Source organism: Vombatus ursinus, unplaced genomic scaffold, assembly GCF_900497805.2.
Source record: "Vombatus ursinus unplaced genomic scaffold, bare-nosed wombat genome assembly UNPS02014775.1, whole genome shotgun sequence".
Classification (NCBI taxonomy): Eukaryota; Metazoa; Chordata; class Mammalia; order Diprotodontia; family Vombatidae; genus Vombatus; species Vombatus ursinus.
Window position 1 is genome coordinate 16,550,172 of NW_020954553.1, and position 23,280 is coordinate 16,573,451.

A 23,280-nucleotide genomic window follows, 5' to 3' on the forward strand; every position below is an offset into this window, starting at 1 on the left:
GGCCTTGCCACCATCCATGACCTTAGTGGGATAAGTATTGAGCCTTGCTGTAGCAGGAAGGAATAAGAGTAGATAGGAGGAATATTAAAATTGTTATTATATCAAGGAATGTTTAAAAAAACCCAATAAACTCCTTTCTGTGTGATTAGATGCATCAGGATGAACTGATTGACCTCTTTCTGTCTCTTTGAGCCTTGGGGACACTGAGTCTTGTGACTACAAATGCCATAGGTATTCCGTATTCTTCAAATAGATAGGACCTTTAAAGCTTGAGCCAAAGGCATAATAAGTGCAACACTATCTGATTAAAGAATGCTGTCCTTTAGAATGCTTTACTTGATAAATAGTAGAACAGAAACTGTTTTTAATATGCCTGTAGCCAACTCCACATGGAAGCACAGAAATTGTTTGCTATGTAGAAATATTCATTACCCACCCAAAATGCCAGCTCTGACATTTGCCAAAGCACTATGAGGGTCTTTCACTTGGCTCCTGCTTCTGTTATTGTTTGTACAGTCGCTGGAAGGGAATGGTAAACTAGAAGTCTTGAGAGCTAACACACTGTTCCAGCGAGAGTTGCCTATTGCTGGAATTCCTGAGGCCAGATACAAAGCAAGAAGGAATGACAGCAGGCAGTGGAAGGTGCTGTTTCCAGTAGGCTTTGGCCATTGTCCCCTCTTGATGACATGAAGCTGAGCAGGGGTTAGCTACCTAGCCTGCTTCCTGCGAGTCCAAATCTCTAATGCCAGATACTTGCTGCTCAGGCTGCTGTCACCTGTATACCCTCTTCCTTTGTCTAATGCCTTATCCCTAGGACAGCTAGTAGTTGAAAAGGTATCCTGTGCACTTGAATGACAAAAAGCAGTGCTTAGTGAGGACATGGCTGGGTTGCCAGGTATTCAGGAATAGGTGCCCCAGGAAGCCAGTTCTTCTTTGACAGTGCAAGCTGGGTGAGAAGCAATGTAATCTGAGGAAGGAGGAAGGAAGGGAACAACCTTTATCAAGTGCCAGCTGTGTGCTAGATACTGTGCCCAGGACTTTTGCAAATATCTTATTTAATCCTCACTAAAACCTTAGGAAGTAGGTGCTAGCATCCTTATTTATAGTTGAGGAAACTGAGGCAGTTAAAGGTCACTTGACTTAACCCAGGGGCACATGTTAAGTGTTCACTGTACTACGGGGATAGATTATTTATGTATATATATGCACATATATATATATGCATATATATGTGTGTGTGTGTGTGTGTGTGTGTGTGTGTGTGAGGGTGTGTGTGCATGTATGTATGGAATAATATGTATAATGGGAAGAATGAGAGAATTAGAACTAGGGGACCCAGATAAATCCTGGATCTGCTCCTTAGCATTTGTATGAACTTTGGTAAGGTGCTGTAGGCCCCAGCTTCCTCATTGTAAAATGAGATGGTGAGATTGTAGATGATATATATGTTTAAGATCCCTTCCACATTTAAGTTTGTGGTCCTACGAGCCGTGTATTTGGGAACTCCACCTAGGGACAATCTAGACAGAAATTCTTAACTATCTTTGTGTCATGAACCCCTCTGGCAATATGGTGAGACCTTGTCCTAAAATAATGTTTTTAAATACATAGTATTATGAAGGAAACTAATTATATTGAAATGGAGTTTATATATATATATATATATATAAGTATACATATATACATATATATATATTTCTTAAAAGTTCACAGGCTCAAGAATGATATGAACACAATTACAAAACACTTTTCACATGAATAAAGTCAGATCTAAATAATTGGAAAAACATCAGTTGCTCATGGGTAGACCAAGATAATATAATAAAAATGACAATTCTACCTAAGCTAATTTATTTATTCAGTGTCATACCAATCAAACTACCAAAAATTATTTTATAGAGCTAGAAAAAAAATAATAACAAGATTCATTTGGAATAACAAAAGGTCCAGAATATCAAGGGAACTAATGAAAAGAAATGCAGGGGAAGGTGGCTTAGCCATTCCAGATCTTAAATTGTATCATAAAGCAGCAATCATCAAAACTACTTGGTACTGGCTAAGAAATAGAGTGGTGAATCAGTGGAATAGGTTAGGTATGCAAGACACAGTAGTCAATGACTACGGTAATCTACTATTTGATAAACCGAAAGACCCCAGCTTCTGGGATAAGAACTCACTATTTGACAAAAACTGCTGGGAAAACTAGAAAAGAGTATGGCAGAAATTAGGCATAGATCAACATCTCACACCATTTACCAAAATAAAGTCAAAATGGGTTCATGATTTAGATATAAAGGCTGATACTATAAGCAAACTTGGAGAGCAAGGAATAGTTTACCTGTCAGATTTATGGAGACCAAACAGGAGACAGAGAACATTACAAAATGCAAAATGGATAATGTTGATTACATTAAATTGAAAAGTTTTTGCACAAAGCCAGTGCAACCAAGATTAGGAGGGAAGTAGAAAACTGGAAAAGAATTTTTACATCCAGTGTCTCTGATAAGGGCCTCATTTCTAAAATATATAGAGAATTAAGTCAAATTTATAAGAATACAAGTCATTCCCCAGCTGATAAATGGTCAAAGGATATGAACAGGAATTTCTCAGATGAAGAAATTAAAGCCATCTATAGTTATATGAAAAAATGTTCTAAATCACTATTGATTAGAGAAATGCAAATCAAAACAACTCTGAGGTACCACATCACATCTATCAGATTGGTCAACGTGACAAAACTGGTAATTGATAAATGTTGGAGAAGATGTGGGAAAATTGGAACACTAATGTGTTATTGGTGGAGTTGTGAAATGATCCAACCGTTTTGGAGAGCAATTTGGGACTATGCCCAAAGGACTATAAAAATGTGTATACCCTTTGACCCAGCAATAGCACTTCTAGGGCTGTATCCCAAAGAGATCATAAAAATGGGAAAGGGATCCACATGTACAAAAATATTTATAGCAGCTCTTTTTATGGTGGCAAAGAATTGGAAATTGAGTAGGTGCCCATCGATTAGGGAATGGCTTAACACGTTGTGGTATATGAATGTAATGGAATACTACTGTGCTATAAGAAACAATGAGCAGGTGGACATCAGAAAAACCTGGAAAGATTTGTATGGACTGATGCTGAGTGAAGTGAGCAGAACCAGGAGAACATTGTACAGCCATGTTGTGTGATGACTAACTTTGATAGACTTAGCCCTTCTTAGCAATGCAAGGATCTAAGACATCTCCAAAGATCTCATGATAGAAAATGCTATCCACATCCAAAGAAAGAACTATGGAATTTGAATGCAGATCAAAGCATACTATTTGCTGTTTTTTTTCCTTCTGTTTTGTTTTGTTTCCTCTTTCTGGTGGTTCCTCCTATTGATTCTAATTCTTCCTTACAACATCACTAAGGTGAAAATATGTTTAAAAGAATGTATATGTAGAGCCTATATCAGATTGCACACCATCTTAGAGAGGGAGGGGGGAGAAAAATTTTAAATTCCAAAGCTTATGGAAATGGTTGTTGATAAATCAAAATAAATTAGTAATTTTAAAAAAAAGTTCATAGACTCCAGGTTAAGCACTACCCATCTAGAGCCAGAGGGCCTGGATACCCCCCTTGTCTCTGATTCTTACTAGCTGTGTTACTTAGACAAATCGCTTAATTTCCTTAGGCCTCGGTTTCCTCATCTGCATAAGGATACTGTTGTTTGAGTCAGGTCTGACTCTTTGTGACCCGTTTTGGGGTTTTCTTGGCAAAGATACTGGAGTGATTTGCCATTTCTTTCTCCAGCTCATTTTACAGATAAGGAAAGTGAGGCAAACAGGGTTAAGTGCCTTTCTCAGGGTGGCACAGCTACTAAGTATCTGAGTCTGACTCCAGGCCTGGCACTCTATCCACTGTGCCACTTAGCTGCCCACATAAGGAGGAGTTTAGACTAAATAGTCTCTGAGGTTCCTTGTGGCTCTAGGTTTGTGATTCATCTGTGAGAGAATTTAGGTAGTGGGAGGCAGGAGTTGTGGGGTACTTCAAGTCGGGCCCCAAGGAAACAACAGAGCAGCCAAAGATTCTCTGAGTGATTCTGTGTCATCAGGGTTGGAGTCAAGAAGAGAATAAGGGTGAGAGCGAGTCAGTCAGGGCACCTATACAGTTACTTTGTCTCGTCGATCTTTTTGCCCATTTTCCCCAGTTTCTGTCATTCTTATATTTTATGCTCCCTCTGCTGTCTCTGGCATCTTTACTACCTCTCCTATTTCAGCCATCTCTTCTCTGCTCTCTCTACTCTTGCCATGATCTCTGCCTTCCCCTTTGTGCCCTTTCTGCTTTTTCTTTCATTTCCATTATGCTGTTTCTGCTTTATTCTGTCCTACTGTTTTTTAGCAGCTGCAACCAACGTCACCTAGTTTTCATTAGTCTCAAATTTGGGGCATCATTGTTACTGCTTTTAAGCAAACTCATGTTAATATGAGTTCTAGAATTTTAATACAGTAGTTTGGCCTTGTCTTTCCTGTGCCCAGGTCTATGATGGCAGCAATAACTCTGCTCGCTTGCTGGGTGTGTTCAGTCGCTCAGAGATGTTGGGGATCAGTTTAAACAGCACATCCAGCAGTCTGTGGCTTGATTTTATTACTGACTCTGAGAACACCAGCAAAGGATTTGAACTTCAGTTTTCCAGTAAGTCTTTTTTTGTATTTGGGAGGGTATTGAAGTCATAATGTTCTTGCCTCCTTGGCAAATATGAAGAAAATATAGTTTTATCTCTGATTTCATGGATTTTATTTTCTAAGGCTAGTACTTGAAGAACTGGTTATTTCCTTTTAGTAACTAGCCCTTTAACTCAGGTAAGCTGCCACCTTGTGGATGATGGTCTCTGGTCTCTAATCATAATACAGTCTTCCCATAGGTGTAGTTAATTGAGTCAGATATTGTACTGCTTTTATATTATTTTTTCTTTTTAAAATGTTTGAAAGGAGTTTTATTGAAATGCTTTGTATAACATGAAATCCTTATATCTATAAAAATAATATACAGTTAGGGGAAGATTTTAAAAAATAGTAACACCTAGAAAATATTTACCTTTCCTACTATCCTTTTAACTATTCCATTAATCTATAATGAGTTCTAAAATTTTCCTTTCCTTATGGATTGAAAAAGAATTTTTAACTTTCTCGTATCAGATTTTTTGGTTATCTGATGGCTCTCAGGGTTTTACACAATTTCTTTAATATTTGGAATTGAAGTTTCACTGTAACATTTTTTTATGTAGCTTTAATAACCCAGGTGAGGGATATTTTTCTTATGACATATGCTAGTCCCATGGAAAATGATTTTCTATATATTCCCCCCTTTTGTAGACAGAAAGATCAGGTTGTACTGTGTTTTCCAAAATGCCTTTCTCTAATCAAAAGAGACTTTTATAGTTCCTTCACTAAGATGTTCCAAGCCTTCTCCCACTCTTAGAGAGCTGGTGTGCTGTAATTGGATTTGAAGTCAGAGAACCCATGTTCAATCTGACCTCTGCTACTTACTACCTTGCTTAACTTTGGACAAATTACTTAACCTCTTTTGATATCAGTTTCCTCATTTGTAAAATGAGACTAGTTTAGGATTTCTTAGCTTTTTGTGTCACGGACCTCTCTGGCAGTTTGGTGAAGCCTATGTACCCCTCAGAATATTTTTTAAATGCAAGAAACAAAAAATATAGGATTACAAAGGAAAACAATTATACTTAATTATTTATCAAAATATTTTAGAAGTTCATGTATCCCAGGTTAAGAATCCCTGGAATAATAATCTCCCTTTTGTTCCAGCTCAAAGTCTATGATCCTTTTATCCTTAATTGCCTAGACATGTGTATTAAGCTACAATTATATAACAATAGATTTATTGTAAATTTATTGAGTGTCTGCTGTTTGGTAGGGCTAGGCTCTGGGAATTCAAGAACAAATATTGAAATAAATATACACATACGATGTATATATACACACATTTGTACATATATACATATGCATACGTATGTATGTAATATGTATGAATATAACAAATAAATATACATGTGTGTTTTTGTATATACACACATGCTTACACAAAGTAGCTAAATATAAGATGATTGGGGGATCCAGAAAGGCTTCATTCACAAGATGATGTCTGAGGTACATCTTAAAGGACGATGGAGACTCTATGAAGTAGAGGTAAGGAGAGAGGTCATTCCAGGCTTGGGGGACAGTCAGTGGAAAGCCATGGAGCTGGGAGGTAGAGTTTCCTGAAGAGAACAAAGAGAAAGCCAGTTTAGCCTGATTGCAGAATGTGGGAGGGGAAATAATATCCAATGAGGGTGTAAAGATAGAATGAGGTCAGATTGTGGATGGCTTTCAGAGTTAAACAAAGAAATTTATATTATATTTTAGAGGCAGTAGGAAGCCACTGGAGTTGGTTTTGTAGAGGAGTCACATGGTCAGATCTGAGTTTATTTTGGCAGCAACATGTGGGATGAACTGAAGTGGTGAGAGACAATGCGAGGACACCAGTTGTGAAGCTGTTGAAATAGTCTAGGGGATGAGGGCCTGAATCAAGGCCATAGTTGTGTATGGAGATAAAAGGATTTGGATGTGAGAGAGATTGTGAAGGCAGAAGTGACAAGCTTTGGCAAATGATTGGATATGTTAGGTGAGGGAGAATGAGGAGTCTAGGTTAATGTTATGATTAGAAACTGAAGATACTGGAAGAATGTCTATGACAGGGAAGTTTGGAAGAGGAAAAGGTATTGGGGGAAAGCTGATTAGATCAGTTTTAGACTTGTTGAACTTAACATACTTCCAAGACATTCGTTTTGAAATGCCTAGTCAGCAGCCTAGTGATCCAGGATCGAAGCTTAGGGTGTTGATATATAGATGGCGCTAGTTGTAAGAGATGATAGTTAAACCCATGGGAGTCAATGAGGTTATATACATGGATACACACATACACATACATACATATCTATAATTGATCCTGCCTGCAATATCTTGTTTTAATAGAACAGTTCCATTTTCCACAAAACTTACTTTTTAAGCACATATAAACAGAATTTTTTTGGATAGACCTTTTGATTTCATTAGTATAAGGAGCTATTGGTGAGGAAATTCTATCAATGCAGATTGGTACTTGCTTTGCAACTTATAATCTTAGAGATTTGTCTGGGGCACCAAGAGGTTAAGTAACTTGCTCATAGAGAAATAGCCAGGATGATGTGTCAGAGACAGACTTGAAGAAGTTCTTATTAATTCTGAGGTCAATTCTTTATCCACTACAGAAGCTGTTTTCTAAGCCATATATAATGTGCTTTTAAATTAGCATTAGAAACAGATTTTTCCCTATATTCCATCCTATGAAAAATGGTCAGTCACCTACATGGACTTCTAGAAGATCCACTAATGACAGACCACTTGGGATGAATACAAAATCAGTGGAGTATCCAGCCCTTTCCTTGAAGAACTCAAATATCAGCTGGGCAGACTAGTCTCTTATACATTAATTCTTTGAAGACTTATGTAACTTAGTATAATGCATACAGTACATTATTGTTGAAGAGATGCAGGGTAGAGAAGCAATCAGAATTTGGTGGCATTACTTAGGGAAGGTTTCCTGAAAGAGGTGGGTTTTGAAAGTGCTTAGAGATGTAATTTGCCATAATTGAAGAATTGAGAAGTCATTCTGTATGTAAGCACAGGTACAAAGATACAAAGATGAGAACCAGTTAGTTGCTTGTAAAGTCCAAAGAGCTTATTACTTAGCTCTCTCCCTGCCCTACTTGAAGTTATCAATGTTTTCCTCTTATCTATCCTAATCATTACTTTGAAGGGCGGGTAAGGGATTTCTTTGAGTGTTTCTGAACATGGGTCACTTTTTTACAATTGTATCTTCTCTACCAGGTTTTGAACTCATCAAATGTGAAGATCCTGGAATCCCCCAATTTGGCTACAAAGTACATGATGGGGGCCACTTTGCAGGAAGCTCAGTATCCTTCAGCTGTGACCCTGGGTACACTCTACGAGGCAGCCCAGTTTTGATGTGCCTGACTGGAGAGCGCAGGGCCTGGGATAGACCTCTCCCCATCTGCATTGGTAGGATTGCTATGCTTTCTCCTTATGCCTTCTCATCTTCTTTATCGAGGCCTCCTTCTTGCCCTCATTGCCTTTTCTTCTGTAACAATAATAAAATAAACCTGCTGTCTGATGTCACTATTAAGATTTGATATAAGCCTTCTCAGTCTGGGGATGCTAGTTTGATAATAATTATATACCACATCTTTATGGCATTTTATATTTTACAGCACACTCTCACATCCATGTTTTCATCCCTACTGCACCAGTGGGAGGTATACAGGGCAGGTATTCTTATGCCCCGTGGACAGATAGGGAAAATGAATCCTCGATAACCAAAGTCACATAGCTGGTTGGTGGCAGATTTAAGACCAGATTTCAATCTCCTGACCTTCAGCCTTATGCTCCACACCCACATATTCCTCCTAATGTTGCCTTTCTATGTTATTTCAACAAATATACTAATAAAGAAGTGATATAGTCAGTTGAAAAAGGACCAGTTGGAAGTCTCAAGATATTTGGTTTCTAATATGAGTTTCACAATTAATTCTCTAAAGTCATCAGCTTAGAGACTTGATGTGGAGGTGGATACAACAAAGTCTCTGGTATAGTATGTGGAAAGCTAGATGAAATCCAGGGGAGACGTAAAGAGCTTGTGATGAAGGTACTACTATGCTTGGCTTGCTCTAGGGCTTCAGGGAGTATGCTGACCTTCCTCTCCACCTTATGGGGGAGTAGGGTGACCATAGGAGCTGCTTAGAAAAATTTAGAGGGTCTCTTATGGATTGTCAGAGGAGAGAATCCCAAAATAAAGTCATTCCAGGGTCCTTCAGCCTCCAAATTTGTGAGCTGCTCTGGCCACGTGCGTTCCCTGTACATGTGCCTTACCACCACAGTACTTTGAGTTTGTGCCTGCACTAACTTGCAGACTTTAGCCAAACTTCTCTGGTCTCCATTTCCCCATCTTTAAAATGGAAATCATAATTCCTTTCCTACCTCCTTCATGGGAATGTTATAAGGAGAAGTAAGATAGTAAGGAAACTCTTTCTCTAGTCTAGGGCCCTCTCTGTGACGTTATGAGTACTATATTTGGGGACCAGAATGGGACTAGACCATGGTGAAGAGCACAGAGAGGCAAAGATAATCTTGTGTCTTTGTGCTCTGCTTGCGTCTCTCTCCCCTTTCCTGCCCTTCTCTTTTATCTTGTCCCATCTCTTTTGCAATCTATGTCCTTTGTGTCCCCTTCTCCCTGCTGTTCCCTCCCTAACCTACTCTCCCTACTTCAAACTCTGAACTTCACTATCACATGAAAGGATGTACATAAAATGCTTTGCAAACCTTAAATCACTTTGTAAATGTCTGCTACTGTTACTCATACTCCATCAGAACTCGTCTGTAGGGGCAGCTAGGTGGCTCAGTGGATAGAGCACCAGCCCTGAAGTCAGGAGGACCTGAGTTCAAATCCGGCATCAGAACAAACACTTGACACTTGCTAGCTGTGTGACCCTGGCAAGTCACTTAACCCCAATTGCCAAAAAAGAAAAAGAAAAACAAAAAAACAAAAAAACAAAACCAAAGACAGAGCTTATCTGTACATTGAGGGCCTTCTTTCCCATATTTTACATGGGCCAATATGACCAAAATAATTTCTTTTGAAATGTGAATGGTCAAGGATATCTATAATTCTGTAATTCCTCCATATAACCTATACCTTTCAGGAATACCTTTGTTACCTTAATACAAAGCAGTGGTGGTTAGGAAACTCAGGATTTCCTGAAAAGTGGGTTAGGAAGATAATTGCTCCAACCCTTCAGCATACACTTATATATACACTCCTTATCTTATCTATAGGTGGGCCCAATTTTGACTAAGCCTGATTGTACCACTTGCAACCCGAAATAGCTGTTGGAGTTTGAGATGTCTCCAGGATGCCAAGACATGGAAGAGTTAAGAGACATCAGAGATGTCTAATAATAATAATAAGAAGAAGAAGAAGAATAATGGAAGAGTTAAGAGGCATCAGAGATGTATAATAATAATAATAATAATCAGCATGGCAGTTAAAAGATCAATAGGTAGATAAAAAAGTGATAAGGCAAGCACTTAGAGTATGCCAGGCTTTGTGTTAATAAGCCTTGGGTAACACAGATATAGGCAAGTAAGACAATCCCTACCTTCAAAGAGTTTGCATTCTAATGGGGCCAAATGGGGACAAAAGTTAAAGGGACCCAGAAAGTAAGATAGGAGAGGGACAAAGCAGCTGGCATAGAGGAGGAGGAAGCAAAGAAGTCTAGAGAGTAAAGTTGTAAGTTAAGAGAAGCATGAGGGACAGCTAAGTGGATAGAGCACTAGCCCTGGAGTCAGAAGGACCTGAGTTCAAATCTGACCTCAGACACTTACTAGCTATGTAACCCTTCATGGTGGGGGGGGTACAGGAGTGGTGGGGGTGGGGGTGGGGGTGGGGAGAAAACCATAGCTGGAGCCCCTCCTGAAAAAGAGGTATGGGCAGGCATTCACCATTAATCAGGAGTTTGGGGTCTCAAGGTAGAGGCTTCTTCAAGGCAGCAGGGCAGCTAATGAGGACAAAGAGAAGGCAACATGGATTTTAAGCTCCATCAGAGACATGGAAGTTACTCTTTCCTGTTCAGAACGCATCCGGAGTATAGCCTTCATTACTGGTTACTGCATTTAGGAAGCACACTTATAAACTTGAATGCTTCCAAACAAGAGCATCCACTTGGTGAAATGACTAGAAATCATGCCATTTCAGTATTGGTTGAAAAAACTGGTGATGTTTAGCCTACAGAAGAGAGGACTTAAGGGGGACATCATAGGGGCCTTTCAGTATTGAAAGAACTGTCACGGGAAAGAATGGTTAGCCTGGTTCTGTTTCACCCCAGGTGACAAAAATAGGAGCAATAGGTGGAAATCACTGAGAGCTACATATTGACTTCATGTAAGAAAAAACTTAATGATAATTTGAGTTGTTCAAAAGTAAAATGGCATTCCTCTAAAGATAGTGGTTTTCCTATCTGGGGATGCCTTCAGGCACAAGTGACATGGAGCAATGGATAGAGTATTGGACCTGAAGCTAGAAAGATTTGGGTCTAAATCCTTCCCCAGACACTTACTGGGCTGTGTGACCCTGGATAACTCACCTAAATTCTCTGAACCTAATTTCCTCATCTGTACATGGTGGGTAACATTATACCTACTTCACAGGGTTGTTTTGAGGAGCAAATGAATTGAGATAAAGTGTTTTGCAAAACAAAATGTTATATAAAAGTCAGATATTTCAGTTATTATTTAGTAGATATGGTTGTAGAAATTGATATTATTTGTTGTTGTTCTTGTTATTTTAGTTTAGTTTTAGTTAGTTTAGCTTTGGGTTTAGTTTAGTTAGTTTAGTTTAGACTCATGTTCTAACTCCAGTTGTGTGACCTCGTCCTGTTTCCGCTGTAAAATGAGTAGTCATGTTGGGTGTTCTAAGGTCCCTTTCAGCTTTAACATGCCATGGTTTCATGATTCTTGCCTCCTCCAGCAGTATCCATCTTTCTTCACCTGTTCTTGTCCTCATCCTTGCTTCTGTCTCCATTTCTCTTATGCCTGTTGTCCTTTATAGTTTGTCTTCCTGACAGCACAGATGAGTCACTCTTTTCATTGTAACCCAGTTCTAATCTGATAGGACTTTGGGGTCCAGAGTCAACATGGGGGGTGGCTTTTCATGCATTCAACTCTGATTTTTGCATTGAGGGGTCCTATTTAAAAAAATCTTATTTCCTTGAGTTTATGACATGTTTTTGGTGGTTTGTGTCAAGACATTAAAAGGGCTGCTAGATCACTCCTGTCTCTTAGGCCCCAGTATACCCTGGGATTATTGCCTTCACCTTGTTCTACTGGAGGACCTTAGAAAAAGGTGTAGCGAAACTACATAACAGCTACTCTTTGTGAGGTTTCTCTTTTGCTTCTCACTCTGTTGATATTTCTTTCAGCTGAGTGTGGAGGGACTATTAAAGGAGAGGTGTCTGGACAAGTGTTGTCACCTGGGTATCCCGCTCCCTATGACCACAATCTCAACTGTATTTGGACTATTGAAGCTGATGCTGGGTGCACCATAGGGTAAGTGAAAAGGGCTCATTGAAGCAGGTAATGGCCTGGTTTCAAGGGATATTACTACCTGATGACTGTTTTTATGTCATAAGTGAGATAACAAACTTTTTATTCAGCCTCAGGGAAAAGGACCAGAACTTCATGTGCTACCCAGGATTTTTGCATTTTCTTTTTTTTTCTTTTAAAGTTTATTTTATTTTTAATTTATGGAATAAAACAAGCATTTTCATAACATTTATTTTTTTAATTAAATTTGCATTTTCTAATCATTGTAGTTGCAACAAGGCATTCTAACATCTCCAAATGACATTGGGGTATCCTGCCTAATTCTAGTGGCTATTACCTCTCTTCTTTTTCAGTCTACTCAGAACAGTGATGGGTTTAAGCAAAAGTTTATTAGCACTTTAGGAAATTGAAGGGGAGAAATCTAAATATTCAAATTTTAAAAAATCATCAAGAGCCTTAAATGTCACATCCTGGTTATCCACTGAGCTCACTAGTTGCTTGAATTTCTCCTGAGTCTGAGCTAGGTCTTGTGATCCTTTTTTGTTAACCACTTACTGGGACACCATATCACTAGGGTGCATAAATGTGGCATGTCATTTTGGTAATATAGCCCCTTAACAACTGAGGTTTTTCTTTAAAACAGCCTTTGCATGTTTTAATACATCACTGCCGGGAAATATCTTATAGTGACCATGGACACCACTCATTAACATGACACCTATCAAAGGCCTCTGTGTTAATGTAGCTTCCTTCTATTGGGCTACCATAACAGGATATATGAATGATACATTAATTGATCTGTGCTGCCCAATTATGTCCCCATGCAATCTCTGTCTAGACCTTCGCTTAGCCACACCGTGCAGGGCAATATCCTTGCTCTCAAAGTAGATAAGGGATAATTTAGAGTTATGTCTGTATAGGTGGAGGTCATTCACAAAAATGTCTTAGATAAGCCCAAATAAAAACAAAGTCCCAATGAGTAGGCTAAAGTAAAAAACCCATTCAAGAAAGTGTACCCTTGGTTAGTAAGTAAAATTCCATGTAATTGTTAATCCTGCTTTACCTTTTGAGTACATGACTTTGTTCAGAGTTAATTGAATCAGCTGTTTAATTTGCTAATGGAAACACAATGCTGACAGTGGAAGATGCAAAAAACTTTATTTTTTAAAATGAGTACATAGTTTTCATGTAAGTAATAGTACTTCTCCTTCTCCTCCCTTGTTTGGATTTATGTAATTAGTTCCTTTTTGCAGAGCGAGGCAGCCTTCAGAAATGCAAGAAACTCCCTGTAACAATGCATCATACAACTTTTGAAATGACTTTTAAAAACCAAACTAACTATGAGAGGCTTGAATATGCATTATAGAACTTTGTAGATATTTGTCTCTAAGTCTATTGGAGGCAAAGTGATCATTACTTTCACTCTTCCTGTTTTTAAATCCTGGGTCAAGTACACTAAATAAATAAATAAAACCACACTAATATCATCTCTTTTTTGAACTATAATCATGTTACACCATTTAACAAAAAACAAAAACCAGTCCTTGTAGAAGCATTTTTAGTGGACAATAGAGAGCCCAGATTTGTCATTCTCCTGCTTGCTGATACACATTAGTAAACAGGGAAACTCCACTGAGCCTCCAATTCAGACAGAGTACTTGGGTTTAGGTGGGGAAATGATCTTGATTTTCACTGTGCTTGGGGATAGGATTATAGTTTCTTTTTGCATCCTGTCAGCAATATGTGAGTCTATGGTAGTACCATTAAATAATACGGTATTGGCATTCAGATCCTAACGTGTCAACATCATACTTCATGATTAAGTTGAAGATAGTTTCATGGGTACCACAGGATTTCATAATTAAGAAGAGAGCTTCTAGCTACCTGAATCCCTCCTTGACACCTGACCATCAGGATACTCATAGCTTTCAGAAAAGAAGAGCTAGATGCAGCAGTGACCATCTTCTGCTCAAAGTTTAGGGCATCATGAGATTGCTTCTGCTTGATGTCATACACCGTTTTCCTCTCAGCTGTGATAGTGAAGCTGAAATTTCTTTGCCACTGTTTCCATGAGGTAGTCTGTCAGATCATTGCCAGACACATCCAGATGGAGCATGGCATGGAGAAGAGCATAACTGTCACAGCTGTTCCTAGTATGGATCAGATCATTATAATACCAGTGGTACAACCAGAGCAGAATAGCATAGCCTAGAGGACAGCATACATGGCTGGGGTGGCTTTGGGATTCATGGGAGCTTCTGTGATTGGTACTCTCAGGGTGCTCTTTCAAGGCAGCACAGGGCTACTTATAGAAAGCCTGGTGCCAGATCTTCTTGAAGGCCCCAGTTGGCGAGTACCACGTTCAATGGGATACTTCAGGATCAGAATCCTCTTGTTCGATCAGAATACCTTTGTTCTGGTTCTTATCCCCCATGTAGTTATTTTTTTGGCCCATACCTAGGATCACACCCTGATGTCTATAGAGGGGAAGAAAGCCTGAGGGTCATTATTTCCTGCAAATCCAGAGTTGTACAGTCCAGAGCCATTATTAATTAGGAGGACAATTTCGTCATCCACAGCGATCTTTGAAGGGACAAGTTCAAACCCTAAGAAAGGAAGGAAGAGGGTCAGTCCTGGGGGAAGAGAGAGGCCAGGAGCCAAGTGCACATGGGTACAGGAGCATACAGCTACTACCATTGTTCCCTTAATGGCCGAATCTAATGTCATTTTCTGAGTCCTCACCTTTTTAGACTTCTCTGAAACCTTTGATACTTTTGATTTCCATCTCTTCTTGATTTTCTCCTTTCTAGGTTTTCATTACATGGTTCTCACCTGGTTTTTCTCCAACCTGTCTGACTGCTCCTTCTCAGTCTATTGCTGGAACTTTATCCATGACAGATCTAATAACTGTCAATGTTTCTTTGGATTCTCTTCTGAGTACTCGGTTATTACAACAGCAAGGTCTAAACTGGTGTCTTCTTGCCTTCCCACCCTTTCCTCTCCCACTCTAGTTCATTATACATACCACTGCCAAAGTCATTTTCCTGAAATGTAGACAAATATGACTATGTGACTCCCCTACTCAACTACAGTGACTTCCTAGGATAAAATATAAACTCTTCTATTTTTATTTTAAAGTATTTTACAATGTAATTGAGCCAAATCATCTTTCTCTCTGTTCCTCGCAGATAATGCTCCTTCTCTTATCTCCATGTCTTTGCATTGGCCATCCTAGAATACAGTTAGTTGTACTTTGGCTGCATAGATTCCTTCTGTTCCATTAAGAATGCAGCTGGATTCCTAATTTTTGTATCTCCTCCAAATGCTATTTCTCTCTCTCTCTCAAACTATCATGCATTTAATGATTTTGCATAAATTTGTATTTATTCACTTTACACTAATGCTGTATAAATTTATAAATGTACTTATTTACTGCACTTAGAATGTAGGCTCCTTGAAATAGCGATTTAAAAAAAAAACAAACTTGTATCCATAGCAGCTAGCTCATGGCCTGGAACATAGTAGGCACTTAATAAATGTTAACTGATTGATAGAGAACTCCAGTCAGAGACTCTATATCTGTGGGAACTTGTAGAGAAATGAAAAACTAGCCTGAGATGATTATATTACTAGCAATATATCAGCAAATTTGCTGGTGAGAAACTGGCCCCAAATAAGGCTAATTGGCTCTTGCCTAAAAGTGTGTAGTTACCCAGAGCAATTCCATCTTAGGGGTTCACATCTCACAACTCTGCCACTTAAATGAAGGTGATAATAAAGTAATATTCCATGAAGTTAGGATGAAACTATTCTCCTAAAAGCTTATTTCTGTATTATCACTGAGTTTAAAGCAAAGGCCTTTAGAGTGTTTGATGATTAGGCTAATGCTAACCTCATTATCTTGAGTGGCAAATCTTTCTTCCATTACACATTGCAAATGTAGAAAAAAATACGTTAAAAGTGGAGAAAACACCCTGTGGTATCTTGACAAATAGATACAACTTGCCTTCCTTATTGGTGTATTAGAGTCTTGGAGAGGGCTCCAGGGTTTCCACAGCAATTACTGAATATTGTTTATTGCAGCATAAGAAAAAAAATCTCACTTAGTCAATGGATGCTTCACTCATATGATACTCAGCCACAGATCTTCACATTTATAAGGGAAAACAACAGCTAAAGGAACAGCTGTTGCCTAATCTACGAGAAGGAAGACCAATGAGAAATCATTCCGGAAAAACTGCTGCTACTGTTGTCCCCAGAGGTCTCACTCTGTCATCCAAATGAGAATTAGTTTAAATTACCCCAAATGACATTCAAAAATTTGAAAAGAAAATAATCATTTTATTTATAAGACATCTCACCCAGAGTCAGCAGGGCTCTGAATACACAATTAAAGCATATTCATAATAACAAACAATAATAATTAAAGCATCACAAATCCACAATGTAAAAGGCATAGAAATTACTAAAAAGTTGAAAGAAACATTGAAGTTCAGAACACATTGAAAAACTCCTCCCTTTTGGTTCCAGGCCAGAATTCAAATGGAAAAAATAGACAAAAAATTACTCATCATCGTATTTAATGCCACAGTAGTATTGCTTCTATTCACCTCTAACAATCCCTGCAGGGCTACTCCCTCACTAATTGGATAATAGTCGCTAGATTTGGCAAGTCTCAGGAAGTTCTCTATTATATGCCAGACACATAGGGAATTAGAGAATCAGCAGATCTCTCTCCTCTTCAGGTCAACAAATAAGGGAACCCCTTAGCAGAAAGATATCATTCACCACTATTTTTCTCTTCTTTATATGCAATACTGGATTGATGACCTTTTACCTATAGGAACAGTGTTCCACATCGTGTTCTTGGATACAGGTAGCTGCTTCCTACTATAATAATCTTGGTTCCTCCTTTATGGAAAGCATCTCATTACAATTAGCTCAAACTTTTCAGTGGTCCTTGTTGTTCTTCTTTATGTCACATTCTTCTACCTTTCATCTGCCTTCCTGATATAGATTATAATTTCCCTTTCTGGATCCTTTTTATCTTTTGTTTCCTTTTAAAGCACTTTTACTCTTTAAGGAACTGTTTATTCTCCTTGAAAACTAAGGGAATAGAAATGAATTAATCTAGTTCCTTTCTCCTTTATTTTTTAGGAGACCAAATTGCCCTTTGTGCAATAACAGGTATTATTGTCTTTAAATCACTTCAATTGAGTCATTTCAGTCGTGTCCAACTCTTTGTGACCCATTTGGGGTTTTCTTGGCAAAGATACTGAAGTGGTTTGCCATTTCCTTCTATAGCCCATTTTACAGATAAGGAACTGAGGCAGATAGGGTTAAGTGACTTGCTCAGGGTCACAAGCTAGTAGGTGTCTGAAGCCAGATTTGAATTCATAAAGATGAATCTTCCTAATTCCAAACCCAGTTCTCTTTCTATCCACTGTGCCATCTAGCTGCCCTAATAACATTACTTATTGGCATGAACAGTGTGCCTGTTCATATTTCCATCAGAGATATCTTTGAAATTTGCACAAACTATTTTCATAATGATTTTGTAGAGGGCAAGAAAATAGACATATTAGTTGATAATGGTTGATATCTTTTTGGATATTTTTCCATATTAATATATGCATGTATGTATATATATATATATGCACATATACATATATACACACATACACACATCACTTTATTTGTAAGTCACTGTAAACATTCTTCTTATATCTTGGCTTCCATACTTTATAGTGTTTCATAATTTGCACCCATATAACATTATTAGGAAAATATTCATGTTGATAAAATCGGCTTTGGCAACAATGAACATTGTATGATCATTGAAAGCACTGTATATTTTCCAAAATACAAAGTCATCCATTCTTGTTTGTTTACTGAATTCTAGGTTCATCTCATTGTCTATCTTCACTTCTTATCCAAAATATATGTACAAAATCCATTCACTCTCCACCCAATTGCATACCATAATATGGGCAATATACATTTTGATCCACTTCATTTTTATAATATAGAATGAAGTAGATTAAAAATATTAGCAGTATCCTTCAGTCAAATCTTTGACCATTGATTTAGATTATTCTCTAGATCCTTCTCCTTTAAATCTTCCCATGTGGAGGTGAAGAGGCCCTGAAATGATCTGGAATCCAGACTCTGGAGCTTAATGTAATCAACAAAATTCCCTCTGTGTACAACAACTTCTGGAAAGCCTGGCCATCTGTAGAGAACCTCTGTCCATTTGGACTTTTTGCAGAACAGCCTCCATTGACAAATATTTTGGATCTTTTAAGCTTTGCTTAATATTAAAAGTCAGAGAATCCTTGAACAAAATTACTGTTGTTGTATCAAGGACTTTTCTGGGATCCGTAACATTTGTATGAGAAATACCTTGGTTGAAGAGGCAGCTCTTAAGTTTACATTATGCTCTGCTGAGTCATTCTTTTGTGTACATAAATAAACACAAGATCTTTTATTTTTTTCACTTCAGTTAACTAGGTGACTATAAACATTTGGCCCACTCAGCAGAATTATCAGCAGTGTGCCTGTTCATATTTCCATCAGGAATATCCTTGAAATTTACACAGACTATTTTCATAATGATTTTGTAGAGGACAAGAAAATAGGCATATTAGTTGGTAATGGTTATCTTTTTGGACGTTTTTTCCATCTTAATACTTAGCATAGGGGCAGCTAGGTGGCGCAGTGCATAGAGCACCATCACTGGAGTCAGAGGACCTGAGTTCACATCTGGCCTCATTAACATATAACACTCACTAGCTGTGTGACTCTGGGCAAGTCACTTAACCCCAAATGCTTCATGAAAAAAAAAATACTTACCATAACTTTTCAGTCTTTTAGGATCTTCCTCACTTTGAGATCCTGAAAATTGTGTTACCTCTAAAACATGTATTCTGTATGTTCTTCTTATGGTGCAGCCACACTTTCTTACTTCATTGTCTTAAGTATCACACTAAGCCTCATACTAAGTACCCAGTTAAGTACTAAGGTATGAATTCAAATGTGATGGTTCCACTGTCATCAATGATCAGAATAGATTGATATAGAAATGCTGGCATATCTGTTCCATTCACTTTCTACATTTCTATTTGTTATTCCCCTTCCAGTTTTATTTGCAAATGCCCTTTGGGTTGTATGGATCAGTTGACTTTTATGCCAAGCTCTCTGCAGGTTAATTTTTCCTTTCACTGCTTTTTGCTATTTTAGGATGGTACTGTTGTAATCTTCAACCATCTTCCTCTGTAATATGTTAGAAATTAGCCTGAACTCTAAAATGGTACTATATTTAGTGTCCATATCTTTCCGAGTAGCATAGAGACCAAGTGTTTCCTGATTGAGGAAATTTCTGTATTATTTTGTCAACCTTGTTATGACAATTGTTTTTATATAAGTTGTTTCACTAAGAATATTTATGCTTGTCAGTTAATGTCCTTTTATTTATTTCTGATTTTTCAAAATTGAGTTCATTAAAATAGGTCAAATATGAACTGTTATAATTGCATACGGTATATTTTTCTCTTTTATTTTTCTTATTTGATGTTAATGTTGATGTTTGTTCTGACCAACTAATGATCAGTTCACATTTTTTTCTGAAATAACTCTCACATTCTTAACCAATCATTTCCTATCTAATGATATAATCAGTTTCACTTTTCATTATGTTGTTCAGCATTTTACTCCTTTCTATAAGGAAGTATTCATGAGAATGTCAATTGAGGGGAAAAAGAAAACAACTTTGCATCAAGTAACATTGATAAGTATATCCAACATATATGTGGAGTTAATACAAATACATGAGATTAAAAAACCATTCTCTAATGAATAGTTATATATATCAAAATATATGAACAAACAGTTCTCAAAAAAATTGCAAACTAGTAAAATTCATATGAAAGAAAATTCCATTTGATGAGTAATAAGAGAAATGAAAATTAAAAAATAAAACACCTACAAGTTTGGCAAAAATGACAGAAGGTTTAAGTAGTCAGTGTTGAAGCAGCTACCAAAAGATTGGGACAATAATAAATTATTTATGATGGTAAATTGATCTACCCAATCTAGAAAGCAATTTGGAATTGTACTTTTTTTTTTAAAAGTGACTTAAATGTTCTTGTCCTTTGACACAAAGATCTCATTGCTAGACATAATACCCAAGAAAGTCAGAGTTAGAAAGATCACATATAAGCTAAAATATGCATAGTAATATTTTTGTGGCAGCAAAGAACTGGAAACAAAATAGAGGCCCATTAGTTGGGGAATGGCTAAACAAATTCTGTAGTATATAAATGAAGTGGAATATTGCTGTGAGGTATGACAAAACTAATAATTCAGAGAAGCATGGGAAAGACGTCTACAAACTGAGAACTGATTGAGAGTGAAGAATGCAGAATTAGGAAAACTTTAACACCCTGAGTATAAAAATGTAAATGGGAAAAAGTGAAAGAAAGAACTTACTTCTATATAAATATAATGACCATGCTTGACTCTGGAGAAGAATTGAGAAAATAGACTTCTCCTTTCTTTGCAAAGGTAGGGAAGTATGGGTGTGGAACATTGCATATAATGTCAAACACAGTTGATATGTTTGGTTTTGTTGAATGCTTTTTTCTCTTTCCTTTTAAATCTTGGTTACAAGAGGTCACTGGGTAGGGGAGTGGAGAGGAGAGGTGTATATTCTATAATGCAGATGACATTAAAACAAAAAACAGCAGTATAAATTAGATACATTTTTAGGAAATAGGACCAGGAGCCCCAACTTCTCTGAAAAAGAAAGAAAAAAGGGGTAGTGGGGAGAGGTAGTGAGAGGAGAGAGCTTCCAAGTAGTCTTCAGTTCACTGGCCTCTTTTATTTATTAGTATTGAACCAAATTTTTTCAATTTTTTAAATATTGTTGTATTCTCCCGTGCCCACTTTGATGAAGTTACACCCTTATTTTCAAACTCTTCCCTAGAGTCATTCAGGTAAGTGGTGCTGGATTCTGTCCATGAGGAAATGGTGAGCAAGCCACTCTAGATAGCTGAAGGCCTCTAGCCTCACCCTATGATCCACCTGTCAAATATCTGCCACTATAACTAATCCCTTCTTATAGGGAAAATATGAGTTCAACACTGGCTCGTTGAGGAAGATGCAGGCATCTCATAGCATTTTTAAAAATTGTCTGTCTAGGAGACTGAGGGAATATTGAGGAGCACACCATTCTTGAGATGAAAAGAAACACAGAGTAAAAAAAAAAGTAAATATTACACCTAGCTTCTCCCAGGATACTAATTTCAATCTATCTGTAAAGTCCAAATAAGAGATCATATTGATTATCACAACACTGTCAGAATTTGCAGTGTGGAACACTTTAGAGATTCTGAGGTAAAAGTACATATTATCCTCTGACATCACAGAAATCCCTTGATCTTGAACCTGAAATTGAATGAAGAGTACTCCCTCTTTTGGCCGTCAATCAACAAGGACTCTCACTTTTATCCTCTCCATGTGTCAGCTGTGTTTACGTTGTCCATCATTTTACCAGGAGAGCCACTATAACTGGGTCAATCACATAGTCCAGGACATTAGTTACCCTACTATACAGTTCAAAGTTTAGCCTCCCAAACCAAGGTTTATTGGCTTTTAAACTTATACAAAAAAAGTAATAAGAAAGGTTTAACTCTTTTATAGGGAGTTAGAGACAGTAAAAATTTCCTTCAGCAACTGTGGAATTACCTACTTTTACAAGGCAGCGACTATATCCTACTACCTGTTCTCCTGGGTGCTAATTGCTAGTGAGTTTGACTAGATCATAGCTCATTATGGTTCAAAAAATGAATCATATTGTGAACTTGTAATAACAACTTATATTTGATATGATTTTGTTAAAATATAATTCTAAACTGATAAAATAATTTAATCCCTTTATATCTGTATGGATATAAAGTTTTTATATAATCATAGTTAATATACTATTATTTTAGTTCTACTTTCTTCACTTTGTATTATTTTACTATCTTCCCAGATTTCTTTATAGACCAATATTGGTAATTTTAATGGCAAATTAATATTGCATTATTACAGTATACCAAAAGTTGTTTAGCCATTCCTAAACTTTTGGGCATATAGGTTAATTATAGTTTTTTTTGTCCATAACAGATAACATCACTATAAATGCCTCTATAAAGATATGTCCTTTTTTTCTTCTTAATTGAATTTTGTAGCATATTCCTTGTGATGGGATTACTTATTATAGCATGACCAGTTTTTTAAATATTGAGCATTATCAAATTGTTATCTGAAAATATTATACCAGTTTACAATTCAACAAAGAATATAGAAATGCATCTATTTTTTTGAATCCCTTATATTGTTTCAGAAACTTATAATAATTTTTTCTCCCAATGTGCATTGTTAAGTAATTACTCAGTTGTTTCTTTGCATTTGTGTTATTTGCAATATTAGTGAGATTTAATATTTTTCCAGATGGTTCATAATTTAAAAAATTAATTCATATTTAATCATTTGTCCACTGGGGATGGGCATTCTCTTATAAATCTATATCAATTCTTTATGGATAGTTGATGTAAGAACTTTTACCATATATCATATACTAAATTCTTAGTGCAGTTTTAAGCTGTTAAAGTTCAAGTTTTATAATATAGTTTAAGCATCTGAGGATTTGACACCAGAAAATATGGAGTTGAACCTTGGTTCTGCCATTTAGCAACTTTAGCCCTGGACTAATCACTATATTTTTTGTAGACTTTCTTTCTTCATCTTTAAAATGGGGATAATAAAAATAATTTTCCTGCTTGCTTTGTCAGATTATTGTGAAAATTAAGTGGGATCATATACATAAAGTATTTTCTAAGCTACATATGATAGTTTTACTATTATGATCATTTTATCTACATTATTATTTAAAAAATTTCCCTAATGTGTATTTTTATTGTTATATTATTTTACAGAATTTATTTTTTCTTATAAAATTGAATCTCTGCTCCAATAATTTTTCCTATTTACTTAGTAAATAAGAATTTCTCTTCCACAGTTGAAAGAATTCTATCATTCAGTT

The 23,280-nt window shown here is 37.0% G+C and overlaps 1 protein-coding gene across 1 annotated transcript in view; it reads left to right on the forward strand.

The window, feature by feature from the left end:
• CSMD2 (CUB and Sushi multiple domains 2) overlaps nucleotides 1-23,280 on the forward strand; it is a 914,813-nt gene that overhangs the window by 644,312 nt on the left and 247,221 nt on the right. Inside the window, exons 23-25 of the mRNA XM_027864466.1 lie at nucleotides 4,515-4,671; nucleotides 7,908-8,099; nucleotides 12,071-12,197. Of these exons, the coding sequence (XP_027720267.1) occupies nucleotides 4,515-4,671; nucleotides 7,908-8,099; nucleotides 12,071-12,197 (476 nt within the window). The remainder of the gene's footprint in view (nucleotides 1-4,514; nucleotides 4,672-7,907; nucleotides 8,100-12,070; nucleotides 12,198-23,280) is intronic.